At 49.1% G+C, this 21,493-nt stretch overlaps 1 protein-coding gene across 2 annotated transcripts; it reads right to left on the bottom strand.

Moving 5' to 3' along the window:
- Positions 1-1,324: 1,324 nt before the first annotated feature.
- On the bottom strand, positions 1,325-21,349 carry trit1 (tRNA isopentenyltransferase 1; the record flags this gene model as incomplete). 2 transcript variants are annotated; one of them, XM_084484618.1, is made up of 11 exons in its annotated part: positions 1,325-2,435; positions 2,810-2,927; positions 3,143-3,252; positions 9,434-9,511; positions 9,769-9,875; positions 11,209-11,320; positions 11,455-11,597; positions 12,600-12,760; positions 13,519-13,617; positions 14,756-14,896; positions 21,191-21,349. In XM_084484618.1, the coding sequence occupies 11 exons, from the start codon at positions 21,347-21,349 to the stop codon at positions 2,251-2,253; spliced, it is 1,413 nt and encodes a 470-aa protein (XP_084340744.1). In that variant the 3' UTR covers positions 1,325-2,250. The 2 variants fall into 2 exon arrangements, with proteins under 2 accessions (XP_084340744.1, XP_084340745.1); XM_084484619.1 differs by having other exon boundaries at positions 12,600-12,757; positions 13,519-13,611; positions 14,750-14,896.
- Positions 21,350-21,493: the final 144 nt, after the last annotated feature.

The following is a 21,493-nucleotide window of genomic DNA, read 5'->3' on the forward strand; positions in this document are numbered from 1 at the left end:
TGAGATGCCTTTGTGAAGTCAAAGTTGGGGCCTCGCGTTTCAAAAGGGAACTGGTTTGATTTGTCGCTTCCAACTGCTGCCTTTGTGAGGCTAATGAGTTCACTCGGTCTGCTGTGTGTGTGTGTGTGTGTGTGTGTGTGTGTGTGTGTGTGTGTGTGTGTGTGTGTGTGTGTGTGTGTGGCGCACAGCGCCGCTTAAATCGCTAATTAGCCTTGTGACCGTGTGAGCTGACCCACTTCTCTACCTTGCTGCCAGCTTGTGTGTGTGCGTACACACGCACGTGTGTGTGTGCCTGTGTTCCACATTTTTCTTAGGAAGGTGATGCCTTGTCTTATGTCATTCAGTTGGGCATGTCCCCCCTTTAGCTCGGCATGTGCTCGGTGATTCAGGTGCTAGAGTCTAGCAGTGGTGCCAGGGAAAGCTAGCCCGGGCACTCGGGGGATAAGCATTCCATGGTATTAGCACATACCAAACAACATCTGAGAGCTACCCAGCCCCGAGTCAACACGGGGCCAAAGGCTGGAAGAGTGGCTGGGAGGCGAAAGGTTAGGTTTAGCCAGCCTTTAGCATTCATCTGATCCACAAGATCGGAAATGTCTCTTCAACTTTGAATTTAGAGCCAAGGGGCTAACAGTCGTACAAAGAGGAAATATTCTAAATGGTGAGAAAAAAAAAAGGTGGAATAATGAATGAAAAGACTCATATAAACAGTAAACAAAATGGGATATCTTTGAGAGAGGAAAGGAAGTACTACAGGCCTACAGTGTGACCTTTGCCATCACGAACAGAATTAGGCAGAGAAGAGCTCAAGGCCTGACCTAGATCTGAACGAACAAATGTGGGGCACACACTCATTCCCCACCGCACACACACACGCGCACACACACGCACACACTTCCTGCTATTATACGGTTGGATATATATTTAGAAAAGGTGGGTGTAGTCGCAGAACCACATGGCTTAAGTCAGAGTCCTCCACTGAGGGAGCATACTTATCGGTGGTAAATGACACGAAGAAAGAAAGAAACCGAGAGGCGCGAGAGAAAGGGAGGGAGTGTTGGCGGGAAAAGATCAGTCAAGAGTGTGTGTGTCCGTTTGTGGGTGTGTGTAACATGTGGTAACGCCCCCCCCCCCCCCCCCCCCCCCCCCCCCCCCCCCCCCCCCCCCCCCCCCCCCCCCCCCATCCACCTTAACCGCTTCCACCTTACGTCAAGGCAAGGACCAATCTAGGCCACCACTACTTCAAAACCCGGTACGGGGCGTGTACTCATGTGTAGAACCACTTTTCAAACCAGGTATTCTATTTGTGGGTTTTTATCCTTTAGATATTTATTAAGGGATGACTACAATCATGAGCAAGCCGCAGCCCTTTGTGAAGCATCAGGGCACTGAGCTGCCAAGTCCCCTCAGGGGCTCAGTACGAGACGAGAACATTTCAGAAGTCAGGATTCACTCAGGGCAACATTGGATTCCGGCCAACCACCCCGAACGACATGATCTCGGTTTGCTCGTTTCACAGCAGTGAGCACAAGGAGCGACTCCCCTTCAGACTTCAGAGCGACACCATGATGGTGACAACACGATAACCACAATGACGAGTGAGCAGCATCCCTCATGAGACGTCAGGACGCCGCCACACTGCCAAGATTGCCCCCGGGGTTCGAGACGAGACGGAACATTTGCGACATCGGAGAGACACAAAGACATAAAACATATTGATGCATTTTGTTTAATCCCCCCCCCCAATAAGTTGTCCTTGGCCACAAACGACTGCACTCCAAAGCGAAGACCCCCGCACACAACACAGCATCGGACCATAAAAAGAGCCAAATCTGTAAGGACGGATTTAAAAATAAACTAGTAGACTTCTGTCTTCCTCATAGAAGTGTGTCAAGTGAGAAGATGGAGACGTCTGGATCCAGCTCTGTCGATAACGTTTCCTCGTTCTGGTGTCCAGTCCAAAAGTTGTGTTTTTTTTCTCAGAAACAATGATGACGTCTGCGTTGTATTAGGCGGGAAACTTTTGGCAGACTGTGGGAGATTCCAGTAAATTCCGACAGAACATGTCCCGCTTCATCGAAAAGGAATTCGCTCGTGTCCGTTAATGATTTCCATGGGATAGCGTCAGTGATTATGAGTTCACCTCCAACTTGTACTGCGGTCCAAAGGTCTGGCGTCCCGGCCCCCCCCCCTGGTACTGCCGGGCCCCGCGGCCCCCCCGGTACCGCCAGGCCCCACGGCTGCTGGGATTCAGGATGAATCAGCCGAGGCGTCTCTGGAGTTCGGCCCGAGGGCGTCTGGACCGGGACGGCTGGGGCTGAGTGGTGCGGTCTGGGCCCCCTGGAGGGCCCCTGGAGCCGCCCCCTCAACAGGGCAGGCCTCCACCTTCCTCCTCTTCCTCACGTGGCTGTGGTGCTTCTTGGATTTCAAATGGGCTAGAGGCGATAATATACAGTATGTTATTATAGTACTCAATATGTTTATTCAGGCAGGCGGCCTCTTTTGAAGCGCATCAAATAAGTGGTTTGATTCATAAATATACAATATATTTTCAGACGGTTACAGAAAATCCTCTGCCAGAACTCACATTTAAAGACTTAACATTATTCAATGATTAAAAAACATAGTCTCCACTTTATCTCATGCCAGGGGGTTGCAGGGAGATGGCAATAACTAACTTATTTGCACGGAAACGATTGGAGGGGGAAATAGAAATAGACTGAGTTCACTGGACTGTTAAATAACTTGACCCGGTTATTTTAATGTTAAGTACATACTCCCTGTGTGGGAAATGAGTCAAACGGCTCACCTGTCCACTCCAGGTCACCGATGATGACTTTGTCGCACTGCTCACAGGTGTGCCGGCTACGCTTGTTGGTAAGCTCCGCCTCCTCCACTCTGATTGGCTCTATGGCCGGACTCTCACCCTGAAGGTCAGGTGACAGACATTTTTGTCAACGTAAGGTTAAATTTAAGCCTGTATGCTGCTAAAACAAGGTTGTGTTTTTTCTTTTTTCCCAAAACAATTTCACTAAAAACATACAGAACATGAGTGTCAAACATTGATGGAAGGGAAGTTTAGAGAAAGAGAGAGAAAAAGAGAAGGAAAGAAAGAAAGAAAGAAAAGAGGCAGTGACCCCACCTTAGTGAGGCTGTGGAGGATCTGCAGTGCAGGCTCCAGCACAGTCTCCTCCCATCGGGAGACATCAGACACATCCAGGCCATACACCGCCGGCACGCTGCCCCCTGGACCTGCATGCACGCGCACACACACACACACACACACACACATTGTGGTCAGCACAAGGTATATATATACACACACAAACACCAGGGAGCCCACAAGCAGGCACACAGGAACAATAACCACACGCTAACAATACACTGAAGAGAAACAGACACAGACAGAGGCACACAGTGTGGTCAGCGCGCCGTTCGTACAAACACAGGAGACACACAGAAACAATTACAACACACATATACAGACGCACAACGTCAAGCATGCTATAAAGAGTGCGCGGTGTGGTGAGTCCAATGCGGTAGCTGAAGCCTAGCCTGTATTTAAGATCTGTCGTGTTAGCGTGGCCATGGGAGGCGGGGGGGGGGGGGGGGGGGGGGGGGGGGAGTAAGGGGGAGGGGTGGATCCTGGTCCTGTGGCTGCACCCAGAGGAGAGCTGGGTTAGTGGGTGCAGCCGCGCCCTGAAGCTCTGGCAGTTTGCTGACTCACACCAGCTCGATAATGTCTCTCTCTGCCCCTCTCTCTCCCTCTCCATCCCATGCTAATCATGTCCCTTGCACTCTCTCTCTCATTGCAACACCATCATCTCTTTCTCTCCCTCTCTCTGACTGCAACACCGATGTTTGAGCTTTCACTTCCTTCTAATGATCCCTTTCTCTTTCACGTGCAAAAACTCTCTCTCCCCCTCTACCTCCCTCTCTCTATGGCTCTCTCTCTCTCTTTCTCCCATTTCGGTTTTGCTCCAGTCAGCAGTCTCAACAGCAGGCCCAGCAACCCTGACTGACTGTCTGCACATCTATCTGGCCATTTATCTGTCTGACCGTCTTATCTGTACGTCTGTCTGATGGAATATCTGCCCTCAGTGTGTGTGTGGGTGTGTCTGTGTCTTACTACCCATCCGTCTGTCTGCACATCTACCCGTCTGACCCGTCTTTCTCAGTCTTACTACACATCCGGTCTGCAACACGCATACAATTAATTTCAACCTCTGAAGGCACAGCGACTCAATTATGGCTTAATCCCCCCCCCCCACACCCACACACACACCCACACACACACCCACACACACACACACACAGTAAACCAACTGGGATGATAAGCTGAAGTGTGTTGGACTGGACGATGACAGGAAACAGTGTTTCTACTGTACGACCATACCACTATACCGTCCCCACGCCGCGGGGCATTCATCAAAATAAATAACAGCGTTGGGTCTGTCAGGACGATGGCCTGGGGAACAATATATGTCTTTAATGAGCTCCATCTCAAAGGGAGCCATAAAACTAAACACAGCCCGCGGCAACCGGCCATACTTGGCTCTCATGCGTGCGTCTAATTTTACATTCTGATAAATGGACGCAATTTATACCGCACTTTTCAGACCAGTGGCCACTTAAAGCGCTTTACAATTATTGACTCACATTCACCCAGTCATACACGTTCACTCACCCACTGCGGTGTCAACCACACAAGGAGACAGCCGGATCATCGGAGACGGTTAAGGGTCTTGGCTCAGGGACACCGACCACGGTGGCTTAAAGCCAGTCACATGTTTCATTCATTCATTCCTTCCTTCGCAATGCCACTGGCTAGGGTTGTTCTATTGCGATGGATGGATCACATTTGCTATGAACAGCAGGAGGAGGGGACGACAACAGAGGACCGTTTGTTTTGGCTCTGCCACTCGCGTGGCCCCCAGCGCCCCCGCCTGACATAAAGACTGTACAGTGAGCCGGGCCCCTAAATGGATCGCGTTACTGAGGCCCCGATTCTGGCCACAACATGACCAGAGCGCATGGGTTATGCTTTGTAAGGGATAATGTATAGAACGCGGTCATTATCGGGAAATAAGCCCCGACAGGGCGAACCGGCAAAGTCTTGCTTCGCCCTGAAGGGGCTTATTTCTCGATAATGACTGGCGGCGTTCTATACATTATCCCGCTTATTACACGGCTACTTGCCAAATGAAAAAATAACTTCCCACGGGCTGTCTTTTTACAATTTATTTGTTACCATTATTCCTAGTGTAGAACAGCAGAGAAATAGTCTGCCAAAGACGTTGACGTCGCTTAGCAAACAAATCCGCTGGGGTTGGTAAGTTACCGGACTACTTGCGGCGTGATACGAAAGACGTGAATCACGCCACCTTCCTTGACCGCGGTCATCATATGCTTAGCAACGGTCATTATTGAAAAATAATTCACCACCGGAAGTCGGGAAGGCCCATGCAAGTGAATGGAGCATTCCACAGCATTGAGAAGAGCCGTGTAATAAATATATAAAAAACACACACACACACACACACACTTCAAAGCCGAGCACCAGTGTACCTTGCTCAGCACCACTCCATGGAGTGGAGGAAAACAGGAGGAATAGAACCCCCACCAGTGTGTGTGCGTGTCTCAGCATGTGTCAGGGAGGGCCTGTTGTGCGCGTTTGGTTCGACATGAAAGCAGTGGTGACCCTTAATTTAAGCATTGGGTTTCACGGACACAATTGCCATGTGTGTGTGTGTGTGGTTGTGTGTCGGTGTGTAAGAGACAGTCCTTTTTGTGTTGGCGGTAAAAGAGCGGGCAGATGGCTGTGGCGGCGGTGAGCAGCGCATACTTTCATTGTGTACGCAAGCCACCGCCGCACTCTGAACGGTAAACACTTCACCTCAGACAGCCCTTCATATCTCTCTCTCCCTCTCTTGATCCATTTGGATCATTTACTGGCTACCTCTCTTGACGACACCCCCCCCGTCTCTCTCTCTCTCTCTCTCTCTCTTGCCCCCTTTGTCCCTTGACTGCCAGACGCGTCTGCTGTGAAGAGTGGAGGTAAAGAGAGAGGGGGGGGGGAGGGGGCGGCTGCCAGATGCTGGACGGAGAATCCCCCTCTTCTCCACAAGCCCCGCTCCTGCTCCACCTCCGCCTTGTTCAGGGGTGAAATCTTACTCGGCTAATCTCCCCAAGAGTGAAAGACAGACGATAAGAGAGCAGGTGGAGGCGGGGGACAAAGAGTGGCACGCCCTGGCCCCGTGGATCGGGAAACACACACATATCTCACACACACACACACACACACACACACACACACACACACACACACACACACACACACACACACACACACACACACACACACACAAACGACCGTGGTGGGTCGGATCGCCACCATCACAACGCGAGGCAGGCTCTCCTGCAGCAGGGCATCTGCTGCTCTCCGTGTTGATACAGCAGCCCACCTGTCGCAGCAGGCCGTCAGCGAGTGCCAGCTGTGGCCCCTTCTACACTGGCTGTCGTGTGTGTGTGTGTGTGTGTGTGTGTGTCCCACAAGTGGTTCCGATTACACGGCTTTCTCTCTTTCGCTTGCCACCTTTTTAAAGTTTCTAAGTTGCTTTCTCTGTAAGACAGCTTTAGTGGATGATGAATTGATATAGACTAACTGTCTCTGGATGGCAGAGTCTGTCTGAGCTGAGTTTTGTTTTGACTGGAGACAGTTCATCACTGAACCACCAACTCATAACACATGATTGTGACCAACTCCCCATGCCAAAACACATCTTTGTTACATTCACATTATAATCCAAAGTGGCTCAAGGAATATGTGCTATTCAGGGTTTATACTCGAAGCGTTCTAGTTGACTGATGCCTTCTTTCATATTGCATCCTTTCAACAGATGAACCCGCTCTGTTTGGGTGGGTGTGCATGTCCAAGGGTAGGGCTTAGATTCACTTCTCGAAACCATTTCACAGGCATGGTGTGTGTGTGTGTGTGTGTGTGTGTGTGTGTGTGTGTGTGTGTGTGTGTGTGTGTGTGTGTGTGTGTGTGTGTGTGTGTGTGTGTGTGTGTGTGTGTGTGTGTGTGTGTGTGTGTGTGTGTGTGTGTGTGTTCAGGGTGACGGGAACTAGAGTGAGGAAGACATGAGGAAGTAAATACATGATTCAGTACTTCGATACTGTCAGATTAATCAAATATTACTAGAAATCGTTAGCCTTTTCTGGACACAAATTAATGATCAAAAAAATTGCGGTTGAAATGCCATCCCGCAAAAATAAATAAAAAAAGAAGTGTGTTGGTGTTTATGTGTGTGCAGTTTGTGTACACAGTGTGTGTGCATAGTATGTCTAGCATGTTTGCCAGTTTAGTATGTGTATGCACAGTGTGTGTGTGTGTGTGCGGGCGCTTGCGTGTGTGTGTGTGTGTGTGTGTGTGTGCGCGTGTGTGTGTGTGTAGTGGTGGCAGAGCCGTACTGGGGGGCTTACAGTGTGGAGCGGAGTAAGCCACTTAGCGCTAACAGGATGAGGCGGTAGTCGGGTTACTACAGGCCACGTTACTGCTCCAAGATGACCAGGTAGCCAGAGCAGTGAGTCAGGTTCAATGTCCCTACGTTACGGTATCAATGTAGAGTAGGGCTGTGCAATTCACTTAATTTTGATCGCAATTTCGATTTCGGGGTCAAACGATCTCCAAACTAATATCGAGTTGTATTATTCATTAAAAGAACAGCTGGATAAACATTTGTACATCATTTTCTTTATTTTTTAAAGGGGGAAATTTCAAAGTTCACCATGCAGTGGAGAATATTCACCATGCAGTGGAGAACCCGACGTTCCCCCGAGTTTGTTTATACGGGCGATCCAAAGCAGAACATTGATTGTATTTGAAAGGCGCTCTTCTTGTGAAATTGGGCTATTACGAAATAAGTGTGTACATCCAGCGATTGCCACAACGTGTATCATATGCACATAGTTCAAGGGGAGTGAAACATTGGCCCTATCTTCTGGAAAATGAATAAAGGGAAAATAAAAGCAGAAATGGAGTTTACAGTTCAGTCCCTTTTCTGAACCTCTGACCTCGCTGATTTGAGTTTTGCACGGGGTGTTGCAACGTTAGCTGGGAACAGGAAGGCTTAGGGATGCTGATCGGGAGTCATGTTGAGAAAATGTACATTTTTAGGCGGTACCCGAGCTGCTGAGTATTCCACAACTGTGTTTAGTCAGCGACACATGCAGTGGCGGCGCCAGAGTTTTTTTTTCTTGGGGCGTACAGGATTGTTGACGGGGGGGGGGGGGGGGTTGGACGTACAGGATTGTTGACGGGGGGGGGGGGGGGGGGGGGGGTGTATGGGTTTGCGGGCGTACAGGATTGTTGAAAACTATTTCTTGGTGGTGCTACCAGCAAGCACCAACCTAGCGCCGCCACTGGACACATGATGTGAAGGTTTTGGGGGGAAATCGCATATGCTAGTTGTATCATTTCGATTAGTAGTATGTAAATTGTTAAATTAGGAGTTAAACATTTTATTGTTGTGAATGGAACACACACACACACACACACACACACAATCACACACACACACACACACACACACACACGGCTTATGGAGTTTAATAGAGCGTGTGAATCCCATCTTCTTAAAGTGAGTACTGATTAGTTCAGCACTGAAGAAGGGGTGGAGGGCCCCCCCCCACCTCTATACAATCCCACACAAGGCCTTTTTACACTGCCAAGCCGGTTTGGTCGCGGCTTGGCAAGCCCGGCAATTTCACCGTCTTACCTCAAATTGTCTGTGTAAAACCGAGGGGGTAAAATCCCCTGTTCGTCACGGCGCGGGCTTTCTTGGTTCACTGGACAGGGCGGGGCTACGCACATAGTCTAGACCTCTTTGGAATAATTTGCACACTTCCGAATGTTTTTATTATTTTATGAATGAAGACACACATGCAAGAATGAGTTCACGTCTGAGTGTAGGCTACAAACGCGATTAACTATTTACAAGTGCAAAAACGCCAGCGTATTCTTTATTTTGCAGACAAACTTGTTTTTTAACCCGACAAAAGCCTCGTAAGGACAGTTCCGCTGCGTCTTTCTCCTAGTTCGCATCATCTTTCAACGTCTTTGTTTAATGCATTATGAGACTGCATCACCTTCTCTCCCATGATGGTCAGCTCGCGGATTTGATGGTCAGCTCGCGGATTTCATCGTCTCTCCAGTTAGAACTACTCATGTTGGACATGCAGGACTGTGCCGTGAATAAGGCGTGCATAAGACGGCATATTTGGGCCTACACACACACACACACACACACACACACACACACCTATCAGCAAACGCATCCACTGCACAAACCCACATGATGCAACAAACACACACACACACACACACACACACTCCACCAACACAGAGTAAACATACAAACAGAGCACTCACGTTTCAGGAAGCGGTTGCGGACCCATTTGTTCTGTTGCCGGGCGTAGCGCCTCGTGGCAATCTTTAACGCCTCGGTACCTGGCGAGGACCACAGGAAGTAAGTCAGTCAAGGGCCCAGATATCTAAATCGGGTCAGATATAGGTCAGATATTAAATCAATCATTATCATCATCAACAAATGTATTCCAAGGAGAAGAAAAAAAGTGACCTCTTGCCAAAACACTATGCAAATATTAAACTAGATCGTCATGGTTTAAGACCTATGTAGAAAATGAAGAAGAAACTGCGGTGGATTTGAATTGCATTTGAACTGACTGCGGTTTAAGGGATGAGACCTTTGTCTCGGAGAGTCTCCCGTTGGCTGCTGTCCTGGGGGGCGGTCAGGTACTGGTGGAACTCCTTAAAGCCAATGGACTGGAAGATGCCATGCTGGTAGTCTTGACTGACAGGAGAGGCGGTGGGTGGGGGGGGGGGTTCGGGGAGAGGCATCGGGTTAACAATCGATCCAAACAGAAATATGAACGATGAAGAGGAGAAATATAGACTCTTAAGTTCATCTGCAGCTTCAGACACAACCAACTGTAGGTCATTTAGAGCTATTCTGCTCGACCCCCTTTTCAACTCTCTCCCCCTCTCTCTGCTTCCCACTCACTCCATCCCTCCCTCATGTTTCCTACCAGACAAAGGAGGAGAAGTCTGGACATATTGTGACACTTTGGGGGGCCAGGCTGACACAGAGACACGGAGACAGAGAAATACGGCGGTAAGACACAGAGACACAGAGAATGCCCCAGGGCCAGGATAGCGTTTCCCTGCCCGACCAAGGTGACCGGAGGCTGGGGCAGATTTGGCAGGATCAGGGCAGCTGGGGAGCTGGGAGAGAGAAAGAGACAGAGGAATGATGGGAGATGGATGGAGAGAAGAAAATAGACTACCCCAAAACACGAGACAACGTGTAAGAAGATAGAAGAGAGAAAGAGAAAAGAGAGAGAGAGACAGACAGAGACTAAGATATAGAGGAGAGAGGGTGGGAGCAAGCCAGTGAGATATGGAGAAATTGGAGAGTAGCGCACAGGAAATGCAGTGAGTCAATGAAATGGAGAGGGAAAGAGGGAGAGAGGGAGAGAGGGAGAGAGGGAGCAACAGAGATAGGTTTGACCTTGTCCTCTTGCCATAGAAGTCAGGGTGGTGGTGGTGGTGGTGGTGGTGGGGGGAGGGGGGGGTGGTGATCTGGGCTAATGCAGCATTTAAAAGAAAGGAAGAGGGGGAGTAAGAAGGATGGGGGGGTGAAGGCAGCATCCTGGGCACCTTGCCACCAGTGCATCAATTTCCTGCAGCCACACCCCATCAATCAATAGCCCATGTGCACGCCAGCAAAAGCGCACAGAAACGCCCGGGCGTCAACACACACAGTCAGCCACCAACAGACAGACTCAGCATATCAATGCCGCTTGCAAAAAAGGAAAGAAAAGGAAAAAAAAAGAGCCCTAGCCGGGAATGTCTATGGCACATATTCAGCAATTAGCAGAACTCATTCCCCATGCATTAGCATGGGGAGAATCGGTGCTATTAATCAAACCAACCCCATCACACAAACACCTAGTGAGGGAAAAAAGGGTAAAAAAAAAATGAAAGATGTGTGGGTTGGTCCGTTTACCACGGTTTTACCTTATGGAAATGAAGGCGGGGTGGGGAAATCAATCCAATCGAGATTGTGTGATTGAAAAAATTATCTTGCCACTCAATACCACAGCTTCCGTATCTGCTGCCATTACCTGTCCTCCTGGACCCGGCGCTGGTTGTAGCGCACGTGGAAGTCCCTGAGCTCCTCCATGAGCCCCGCGGACAGCATGGCGTCCACACGGGCGTCCAGACGCACGTCCAGCGCTGCCACGGATAAAACAGCAACACGCACACACACCAGGAAACGTATACATCAGAAAACGCAAATGGAAAAAAGTGTGCGTGCGTGCGTGCGTGCGTGCGTGCGTGCGTGTGTGTGTGTCTCTCTCTCTCTCTACCTTCCATGTTGGCATGCAGCCAGAAGATGCAAGGGTTGGGGTAGCGCAGCGGCCCCCCCAGCCCGTCCGCCCCCTCCTGGCCCTGCTGCTCCTCCAGCCAGCGGCTGTGGGCCACGCCCGTGTCCTCGTGCACCTGCAGACTCCTGCGGACCACCCACACCGCACCCACAGCACACTAGGTCAACGATCCCTGCCCTCACTAGGTCATCAACAGCCCCCACCCTAGGTCATGTCAAGTGTGTCACCCGTTGTGATATACAGTCACTGGCGTCAAGTTCGCCGACGCCAGGATGTAACGTTGTGTGAACTAAACCACATGTGGACAATGCGGTCGTCATGCCGACTCTTCAAATGGGACAACAAAGGCGCGTCCCTGAGACAAAAGACAATCAATGAAAGGGAGTGAACGACTTGCATGTCGTTCTCCTGCATGTCACCACCCAAGATCACAGCTTCTGCATTTTTGTATTTTATTCTTTTTCTTTTTCAAGGGATTGAGAGATTCAAATTCCGGCGGTGGACTTCCTCAGCGGCACTCATGTTCCCGCTCAGAGGTCACGATCGAGGAAGGAGGTCACTCACTAACAAACACATTTCCCGTCAGCCAGAGGAACTGTGTAACCGAAACCCCCTTTGTGAAAACAAAGATCACAGTGGACACACTTACAGATCTGTGTGTGTGTTTGTGTGTGCGTGCAGCCTTAAACAGAAGCAGTGGTCGTGTTTTTGTGATTTGTCGGCTTATCTGGGGTCGACAGCGACAGAGAGGAGCACCTCACGCGCACCACAAAACAGACAAGACATTAGGGGTGTAATTTGTGTCACTCGTAAGCTGATTTATAAATAAACGGCTGTTGGCCAGGCACACACACACGCCCACCCACACATAGAAGCATCATGGTTCCTTGTACACTGTGACATTGTGACACCTCATTAGGAAAACAAGACAATCACTTTCAGGAGGCAGTCATGCTTCTCAAGCATTTCACACATTCCTTGCCGGCACGAGCATTGGTTGTCACACACACAAACACACTTCGAATGAGTCTCAGATTAGAATCCTACTGCTTTCAGCCAATTGTTTTGTCCTCTGGATTTTCCCTCCGTTTGACAGCTAAATCAACCCTTTTTCTTTACGTACCTACCTGGCGATCTTGCGTGCATTGTTGGGGTGCAACATGGCGGCCATCTTGGGGTCCACCTCCATCAGTCTCTTGTGCAGCTCGGCCCCGCCCAGTTTCTCCAGCTCCACCTTCCTCAGTGCAGCCCGGTCTTCTCCTGCTTTCTCCGACTCTGCCTTCTCCTGCTGAGATCAAGAAACTAAATACATTTTAAATACATACAAAAACATTTTACTCGTCATAAATCAATAATTGATAAGACATTACAGAATAAATGGCATAATTTGCTGGTCTATTGCTGAAAGGATCAATAATTCATTCAGCTTATTTATCAGGGGAAAAGTATGATTTTCTGCTTATAGCATCAACAATGCATACATATTCTCGCCTTTCCCTGCTTCCAAATATCAATAAAAAAGGATACTTTTATTTTTTTCTTGCCTGCTTGTCTTGGCCTTATGAAGAAGCAAGCACATTTAAGATATCACGTGGGCTTATTTCCTCCTAACTTATTTCCTTTTATACACTTATATACTAATGATTAATATAAATAATGGAAACGATCCATTGAAGCAGTAAACTGGTGCTCAACCTTTAGGCTGGCAATCAGGGAGGGTTCTGATTGGCTGCTGATTGATGCAAGAGTTATTCTGAAGATTTCTAAATGGTTTGGGAGTTACAAACAAATCAGGCTCCCAATCATGCTTCTGATTAAATAGTTATCAGGAAGGCTTCTGATTGGTTCAAGAGGTCATTAGGAAGCCTCTGATTGGCTTAAGACAGTGCTAAGTGACCGTACGTGCGCAAGGTAAGAGGTTCATCGCTTTGACATGGCAGAAGTTTCCGGAGTTTGATGAAGCAGAGAAGGTGTGTGTGTGTGCGCCTTAGTGTGTAATTGGATGTACCGATTTGATAGGTTGATTGATTCATTAGTGCTACACACCCGTGTATCCACCAGCACTTTCCACAGCAACGACTCGATGTAATAGTTGGTCCCACCCACTATGATTGGCAGCTTGCTTCTGGTGTGCAGGTCCTCGATGTTGCAATTAGTTAGGGAAGCAACCAACCAGTAAGCCTTTAATGTTCAATCACTCATGCATGGCTCCATACCACACCCGGCCACACTTTCAGTAAACATAAATGCTTATAAATGTTATGTCTGTTGTGTGTGTCACACCTTTTTCTTAATAATTAATATACCACAGACACTTTTTCACCCTGTCTTCCCTCACTCAATTTCCATCACTGAACTTCTCTCACCCTCTCCCCAGAGAAGAATAAGCTAACCACTCAAGACGACATCACAAGAACTTTCGCAAACCCCTGCTCTTTTTGACGGAGAGAGCAAGAGACAAGTCAAAATATTCCTGAGAGAAACCAGGTCCTCTTCTCTTTTTATGTTCTCTTCCCCCCCCCCCCACCCACCCTAATGTCACTGTGATCCAAGGGATGGGGAAGTTATTTTGTAATCAGAGGCAGTGGAGTGGGGGGGGGGTGACATGTATCAGGGTAAAAGGGGAGGAAAAAACCAACAGGGAGAGGCAGAGACAGAGCGCCCTGCCCACAATTACCCATCAGCCCCCGCATCCTTCTTCCTAAGATACACACACCCACCATCCTACACCGATTTCACAATCGCTCTTTCTGTCTGCTCCTAGATGAGGTCTACATACACATTGCACTCAGGCTGGCGTTGCTCTAAGCCTATTCTTAGGACCAATGTAGACTCTCTCTCTCTCTCTCTATTGGTGGCTGTCTGGGAGATAGTGTGTGGCTGAGCCCTGCTGATCTATTAATACCATCTCTAGTTATCGCCTCCTCTTTTCCACATGTTACAGCCTGTGTGTCTGCGAGGAGGTGCTGCTGCCCAGTGTGTGTGTGCATGCGTGTGTGTGTCAGCCACACGGCCTCCTCTATTTATATCCCCTCTGGCGATCTCTCTTCTCATTTCAGTGAAACATCTGCAGCAGACGACACTCTGGCAGAACCAGGACACCACACACACGCAAGCAGGGCCATGCATACACGCGGGATATAACACACACACACACACTTCATTAGCATGTTATTATGACGAGGAAAAGGTGTTGGAGCGAGATATCACCACCATGCCCAAGGTGTCACTGAACCAGATACCCGCCATCGGCGCGCTTCTGCCGGCTGCCAGCTAAGGATATGAGGGGGAGGGCTTTGTTCCTGAAGTCAACAACGGTGTAGCTGCTGACCAGTGGGTCCACGAAGCCGATCATGTGATGTGTGCATTGGGCACGCTCCTCTGTGGTCACCTTATTGGTGATGATGTCCAGGCCCTGATAGACCTGGAGAGGGCAAAACAGAAAACAAACAAACAATGAACCAGTGAATGATCACAAAGGGGAAGTGGCATGCAGCAGAGAACCCTGCGTATTGATACCAGCACCGTGACGTGAATAATTAAACAGGTGATACGTTGAAACAATAAGGGCGTGGGGGATTAATAATGCAGTCCATGTTTTCTTTCATTTGGACGTCATTGTTAATTCCCTGCCAGAGCGGTAGACAAGGTTTCTTTTCGTTTGCGCTGAGGTGAAATACTGAGGGAGTGTAAATAAACACAGAGCCACGCGAAGAGAGCTTGGCCTTGCTAGAATGTGACGACAGTGTGTGATGCGATACCATCTCACACACACGCACAGTTTAGGGCTGAGCCTTCAATCAATAGCTTGAAAATCTTAAACACAAGTATATAAAAAACATAGCGCTCATCCTAAACACAGAGGACGCGTGTGAAGCCTGGGCTAGCTCAGTGCGCCATAGCAATGGAGGAATCACAGCTTCCCAGCACTCTGAAGCACTGGCTCCCAAAGGACCACTCAGGGCCGGGGTTAAAACATTAACCTCATGTTAACCGTACGCCTGAAGGTTGTAGGCACGCCTGTGTGTGTGTGTGTGTGTGTGTGTGTGTGTGTGTGTGTGTGTGTGTGTGTGTGTGTGTGTGTGTGTGTGTGTGTGTGTGTGTGTGTGTGTGTGTGTGTATAGGGTCAAGTGGGACAAAACAGCTGAGGAATAATAAATTCATTGTTATCTCCACGCGACACCGTTGTCAGACAACAGGATGCGTGGGCGGATGAACACACCAAAATGACTCACCAAAGTGAACTCGGAAAAGGTTTGAGGCTCAGATTTTGACTTTTTGGGAGTCGAGTTAAAAAAAAAAAAAACAGTTAAATGGAAGCGAGTTCAAGAAGGATATGGATGGAAGGGAAGGAAGAGAATACAGAGACAAGCAGGATCACCAGACGCCTCGGTGCCCAGAGTGGAGCACTGTGTTCTTGTCACACAGGACAGGATGCTCTTGGCAAATTTGATGAATAAATAAATCTGTGAAAAAAGAAAAAAAGGGAAAGGAATGGTGTGGTAATGTGCTTTGTGTGATTGTACAGAATGCGGGCCAAAGAGAGGGAGAAGGTTAAAAAAAAAAAGGGAGAGAGATAATTGGGAATAAGTTGGCGCTGTGTGTGTGTGTGTGTGTGTGTGTGTGTGTGTGTGTGCGTGCGTGCGTGCGTGTGTGTACACCAGGGTCATGTGTCTCATTGTAAGCCACGTTCCTTACTTGCTCCCTGATTTACATCCAGTCTCAGTGAAAGGCACCCCGAGGGCCCCTCGCACTCACACCCGCCATTGTTCACATCAGTTCAAATCTCAATTTCCAAGTATTGCACACACACACACACACACACACACACACACACACACACACACACACACACACACACACACACACACACACACACACACACACACACACACACACACACACACACACACACGTCTCTTTAATTGTAAAAGCGAGCTAGTTTCTCCCTTTTCGCCCTTAACTTCTCCTCTTTCATGGAAAACTTCTTCCGCTCTGTCCCATTCGAACCTGCTGTTAGGGGCTATGAAAGCAGACACGGCTTATCCTTAATTGCATGTGTGTGCGTGTGAGAAAGTGCAGAACATGGAGTCTAATTCTAGTGCGCTCCCTTCACAAGGACAGGGCGACCCAAGAGTACAGTGAGGAGGGCGGAACCTCACCACGGTCACAAGCACTGAAGCAGTAGGAAATTAAGGGAAAAAGGCTTTCAGGTGGTTAAAAACCCAGAGAGAAAGAAATTAAAAGGAGGGAGAGAAGAAAACAAGGTGGCGGCAGCCGCGGACTGAGCAGCAAACGGGGAACGTTTGGTTGGATCAAGCTGATTGGCCACAGAGTCAAGAAGAGAGCAGAAAGAAGGGGGAAAAAATAAGAGGATAAAGATCTCCACAATTGAATTTACCCTCATCTAGGGAGCAAACATAAAATTGGTTATATAAAAAGAATGAAAGCCACAAGTTGCACAAAATATCACAGAGTGCGTCTGTGTGGGTGTGTGCATGCGTGTGTGTGTGTGTCTGCTTTTGTGTGCGACAGGATTTATAGACATGCTCGTAAATGACCGGAGTGGACGCGAGCGTTGTGCGGAGACTGGAATTAACGTATGCGCCAGTCTGCGTGCCTGTGCGTGTGTGCGAGGGACAGAGTGAGTGACTGCGTGCAAGGGATGCCTTCAGACAATAAGCCCAGTGTTCCAGCTCTGATGCCTGCCTGCCTGCCTGCCCAGCCTTATGCCGGGCATGAAACAGCTGTTCCTCGGAAAGAAAGGAACTGGGGGAATAAAAAAGGTGTGTGAAAGGAAAGAAAGAAAGAAAGAAAGAAAATTAATGAAAAGAAAGAAACAAAAAGAAATAAAAGATAAATAGAATACATATTGATGAACGAAAGAAAAAATTGTTTATGAAAGAAAAAAAGACGAACGAAGACGAACAAAAAGAAACCCCAGAAATAAGGGGAGAGAGAGCCTGTACAATAGGTTTCCACGCTTTACATCTGCAGGACATGTGCTTTATTCCTACACATTATATAGTCCATTAAGGTTTTGCCTTCTCTCCGCCGCCTTGGTCCAGGTCTTTTGCATCCAATACCTCTCCAGCTATCAAAACTGACTTCTCTCTTTCCATACATTTTCATCCTCCTCTGATGTCACCATCTTCTTCTCCTTCTTTGTTTCCGTTGATTCAGTCTCTCACTCTCTCTCTCCTTCTATTGGGAAGTGTTCAGTAATGGCAGACTACTAAATCTTTCAGGATGTGCTTCTCCCTTGTGCCCCCCCTGGAGCCCATCTAAACACCCCCCCCTCCGCTCCTGCTGAGCCTTACATAGGGGCGTTGCATTCCCCTACACACGTGTGCGCTCGCATGTTCACGCACACGTGTTGTGAACGTCGCCCGCACATACTCAACACTGGTTAATCAACGATCTGCGTTGGCCTTCACATGCGTCTGATCACCGGATAAACGATGAATCACAGCCGCGAACGTGGGAGCTGGCATGGGCCCGGGTCAAAAGAACCCAGACGGACCGTCAAAATCCCAGACACACCCACAGCAGACAGACAGAGAGAGATAGGGAGAGAAAGAAGGGGGGGGGGGAGGGGAGGAGAGGAAGCGGGAGACAGAGAGAGGGTGGGAGTTGGAGGGGAGGGGGAGACAGAGAGGGAGTGGGGCAGAGGAAGAGAGAGAGATGGAGGAAGAGAGAGCATGAGTGAGAGCACGAGAGGCTGGAGAGAGAGAGAGCGAGAGCGAAAGAGAGAGAAACTGCATTTTAAGGCTGCAATAGAAAGCGGATAGCGTGGGATGTGGTTCACACATTCTCTCCCTCCCTCCCTCCCTCTCCATCTCCCTCCCTCCCTCCCTCCCTCTCTTAGTGTCAGTGGACCACTCATTGACCTATAGAGCTCAACTTGTTCCGCAGGGTTTCACGGGGACTACGCAGCCAGCGCGATGACACATGTGTGCCTTCATCACTATTCATCTCTGACTGGGCCGTATGCTACCGCTCCTGATGACGGATAGCCCCCGTCTTTCAGCCGCCATGCTGAAACGCTAATGTTTACCAAATGGAGGTTTTACAACCGACGGCGCTCATTGTCACTGTGGGCCGTGTTCGGACAGTACTAAAACACAGGTCACTAGCCGCAGACGCGCATGACGCCCACATTGGTAAACATGAGCGCACACGCACAAAAACACACACACTATGGCAACGGTCAACTGGGCTGGTGGTGGTGACCTGTAAAATCGGCCCTCGGGACCTTTGGGGACCCGACGTGAGACTCCGCTGACCTCCTGCTTTCTGGCTCTCAGAACTCCCGGGCCCCACCGGACTGACACGGGTTCCCGCCCACGTACCCGCAGAACAGATACCACCAATGGTCTCCCCGCCTTCCTCCTCCAAACCCAAGTATGATCATCATCACAATGTTAGGCCCCTTATTCTTTCCCACACACACACACAGGGAAAAAAAACTGCCTCCCCCTTAACCCCCCCCCATCCCATCCCAAGACTGAAAACTAGGCCTAAATCCAAAAGTTCGAACCCCTCTTTCTGGGTCTCAGAAGCGGAAAGAGCCGAGGGGAGGGGAGGGGAGGGGAGGAGGTGTGTGTGTGTGTGTGTGTGTGTGTGTGTGTGTGGGGGGGGGGGGGCAGAGTTTAGCTGCTTATAATTCAGTGGTTTACACGGTTGGCAGTGCACGTCCTCTTAGAATGACGCCATGGCCAGGAACTTGTCTATGCATCCGCCATTGATAGTGTGTATATTTAACCAGTGAATAATACCCCCACACACAATTCCGATGCACTCCAGAGTCCAGGGCCACAGGATGGGGAGGCATTAGGAGAACTAGGGGCCGTGGGGTTGGGAAGGGTCGAGGGGGGGGGGGGGGGGGTGGGGGGAGTGGTGGGCGACAATGGCACAATAGGAGTGTTAGGGGAGTGTGGGAACCGATTCTCTGGGGAATACAATAGCCTCTTCCCCAGTGGCCACAGTGTGTCCCATTCATTGTGTGCGGCAGCGGCTGCTAGCCTAGCCTAGCGTAGCGCAGCACCAAGTATGCACTGGCTCAGCACAATGCGGCTTTCTCCCAAACAAGACCGGGCTGTTTCCTATCCCAAAGACAACACACACACAGTGCTAGCCTACACACAGCCTTGTTCTCACATCGTCTCCCAGTTTCGCACACGCACACGCACACGCACACACACACACACACACACAGTTGGGAATATGGGGATAGGACAGTCTCTAAGTAGGCCAATGGTCCTCTCTACTGGAGCTGCTGGTGGAGGAGAAATTCCAAGAACATTCTGGAATGTTATTAGCATAACCCAGTTACCCAGTAGCAGGTACATGGCTGGAAGACTGTGCAGCTCTGACAGACTGATAAAGAGGCTATGTGTGCCAAGGTGGGTGAACGACCCTGGAGCCAGGCCCAAAAGACCATACAGACAGCAAGGCTAGCTGGGGGCACAAGGTTAGCTCTTCACCATGGAGGTCAAGGTAAAGGGATGTGCAGGGATGTGGGGGGATATAGGTGCAGGCATCAGGACACACCGGCTTCTAACCTTCCGTCTACATGAGCGTCCATGCACCTGACCCTGAGTTCGAAGATGGTTGCCGTGACAACTCGCATGAGAACCAAGGGAGGCTGGAGGGAGGCGGTGGCAGATAGCTCAACAATGCGGGCGTGAGAGATCATCGCATTGTTACACAGTGACACACAGGCGCTCTTTCTCGCACATGCACGCCAACACACGACAGGGGGTCATTTCCATAAATCATGTGAATTAGGTCTCATTCCTGTGTGTGCATATGCAGGCATCTTGCAGCCTCACACTTCCATCATTCCCAGGTTTGAATAAACATGGCTTATATGGACTACTGTCTCATAACATGCCAAAAGCCCTGGCTACCCCAGGCGAGGGGTTGACAAAATAAGTTGATCTACCATTTATTAGACTTTCTTTTTAACTTCAGCATTTAAAAGTTTTGACAGAATAACCATATATTAAAGGCCATAACATCCATACATCAATACAAACATACATACGAGATTATGGCAAATAAGAAGCTATAGCTTATTCTTTAACCATTAAGCCACAACCTGTTTCCTTTCACGCTATTTAAATGAGCTGTCATTAACGTGGCTGTAGTCTAAACTACATCTCCCAGACTCCACTGCGTCTACTTCAGTCACGGCCACTGTTGTTGTCACACTTGTTTCTTGTGAGAAGGCAACGTGAAGCTAGCAAGCAGTTTGGCTGAAGAAATATTGACTACTATGTCGACGTGTGAGAGTATTAGTAATATTGAGTAAGAACGACCTGTGTTAATTGGAAGTTATGGTGTTGGCTAGCTTCTCTTCTCAACCACAGTTGACTTCCCAATAGGGTTATTAATGTTATAGGACCTTTGTATGGAGCAACAACCTATACATGAAAGATGTCCAGCGAGGTATAGTCGTTCTAGCCTGTCTGGCTGGACACCTCAAATACACCAACCTTTGAAGGACCACACATGTCCTCGCATGGAAATGGGCATCTTCCAACGTCTTGGTTTGATTTGACACTGACTAAACGCGTACATGGACTTCTTTTTATCAATAATTGTATATCCGTAAGATATTGTACTGTTGAAATGGAAGGTATATTCTGATCAGAAACGCGTGGCTATCACGTCAAGGACTCGGGGCATTTGTTTATTGTTGCGATGGCCTTACCTGCATGGAGTCAGCGCTGATTATTTCCCCTTGCATACGTTTACCGATTTCTATTGCTAACTTCGATTTTCCAGTTCCAGTAGCACCTAAAACTACCACTAAAGGAGGAACCATCGTCCTTTTCAAGGCAGACTGCACGCTTCGAGCGGACGCCGCCATGATGCCTCGTTCACCAGCTGACAATAACGCACATGCGCAGTAGCTGAGAATGGCTGGGGACGAAGCTGGTTCTGTAACTTAGCAACAAGAAGCCGTTTGCGGTAACGTTGATTTGATTAATGGGGTTTTCCAAAGTCCGGGACG

The sequence above is a fragment of the Micromesistius poutassou genome (assembly GCF_964030765.1).
Source record: "Micromesistius poutassou genome assembly, chromosome: 20".
In the NCBI taxonomy this organism is placed as follows: Eukaryota; Metazoa; Chordata; class Actinopteri; order Gadiformes; family Gadidae; genus Micromesistius; species Micromesistius poutassou.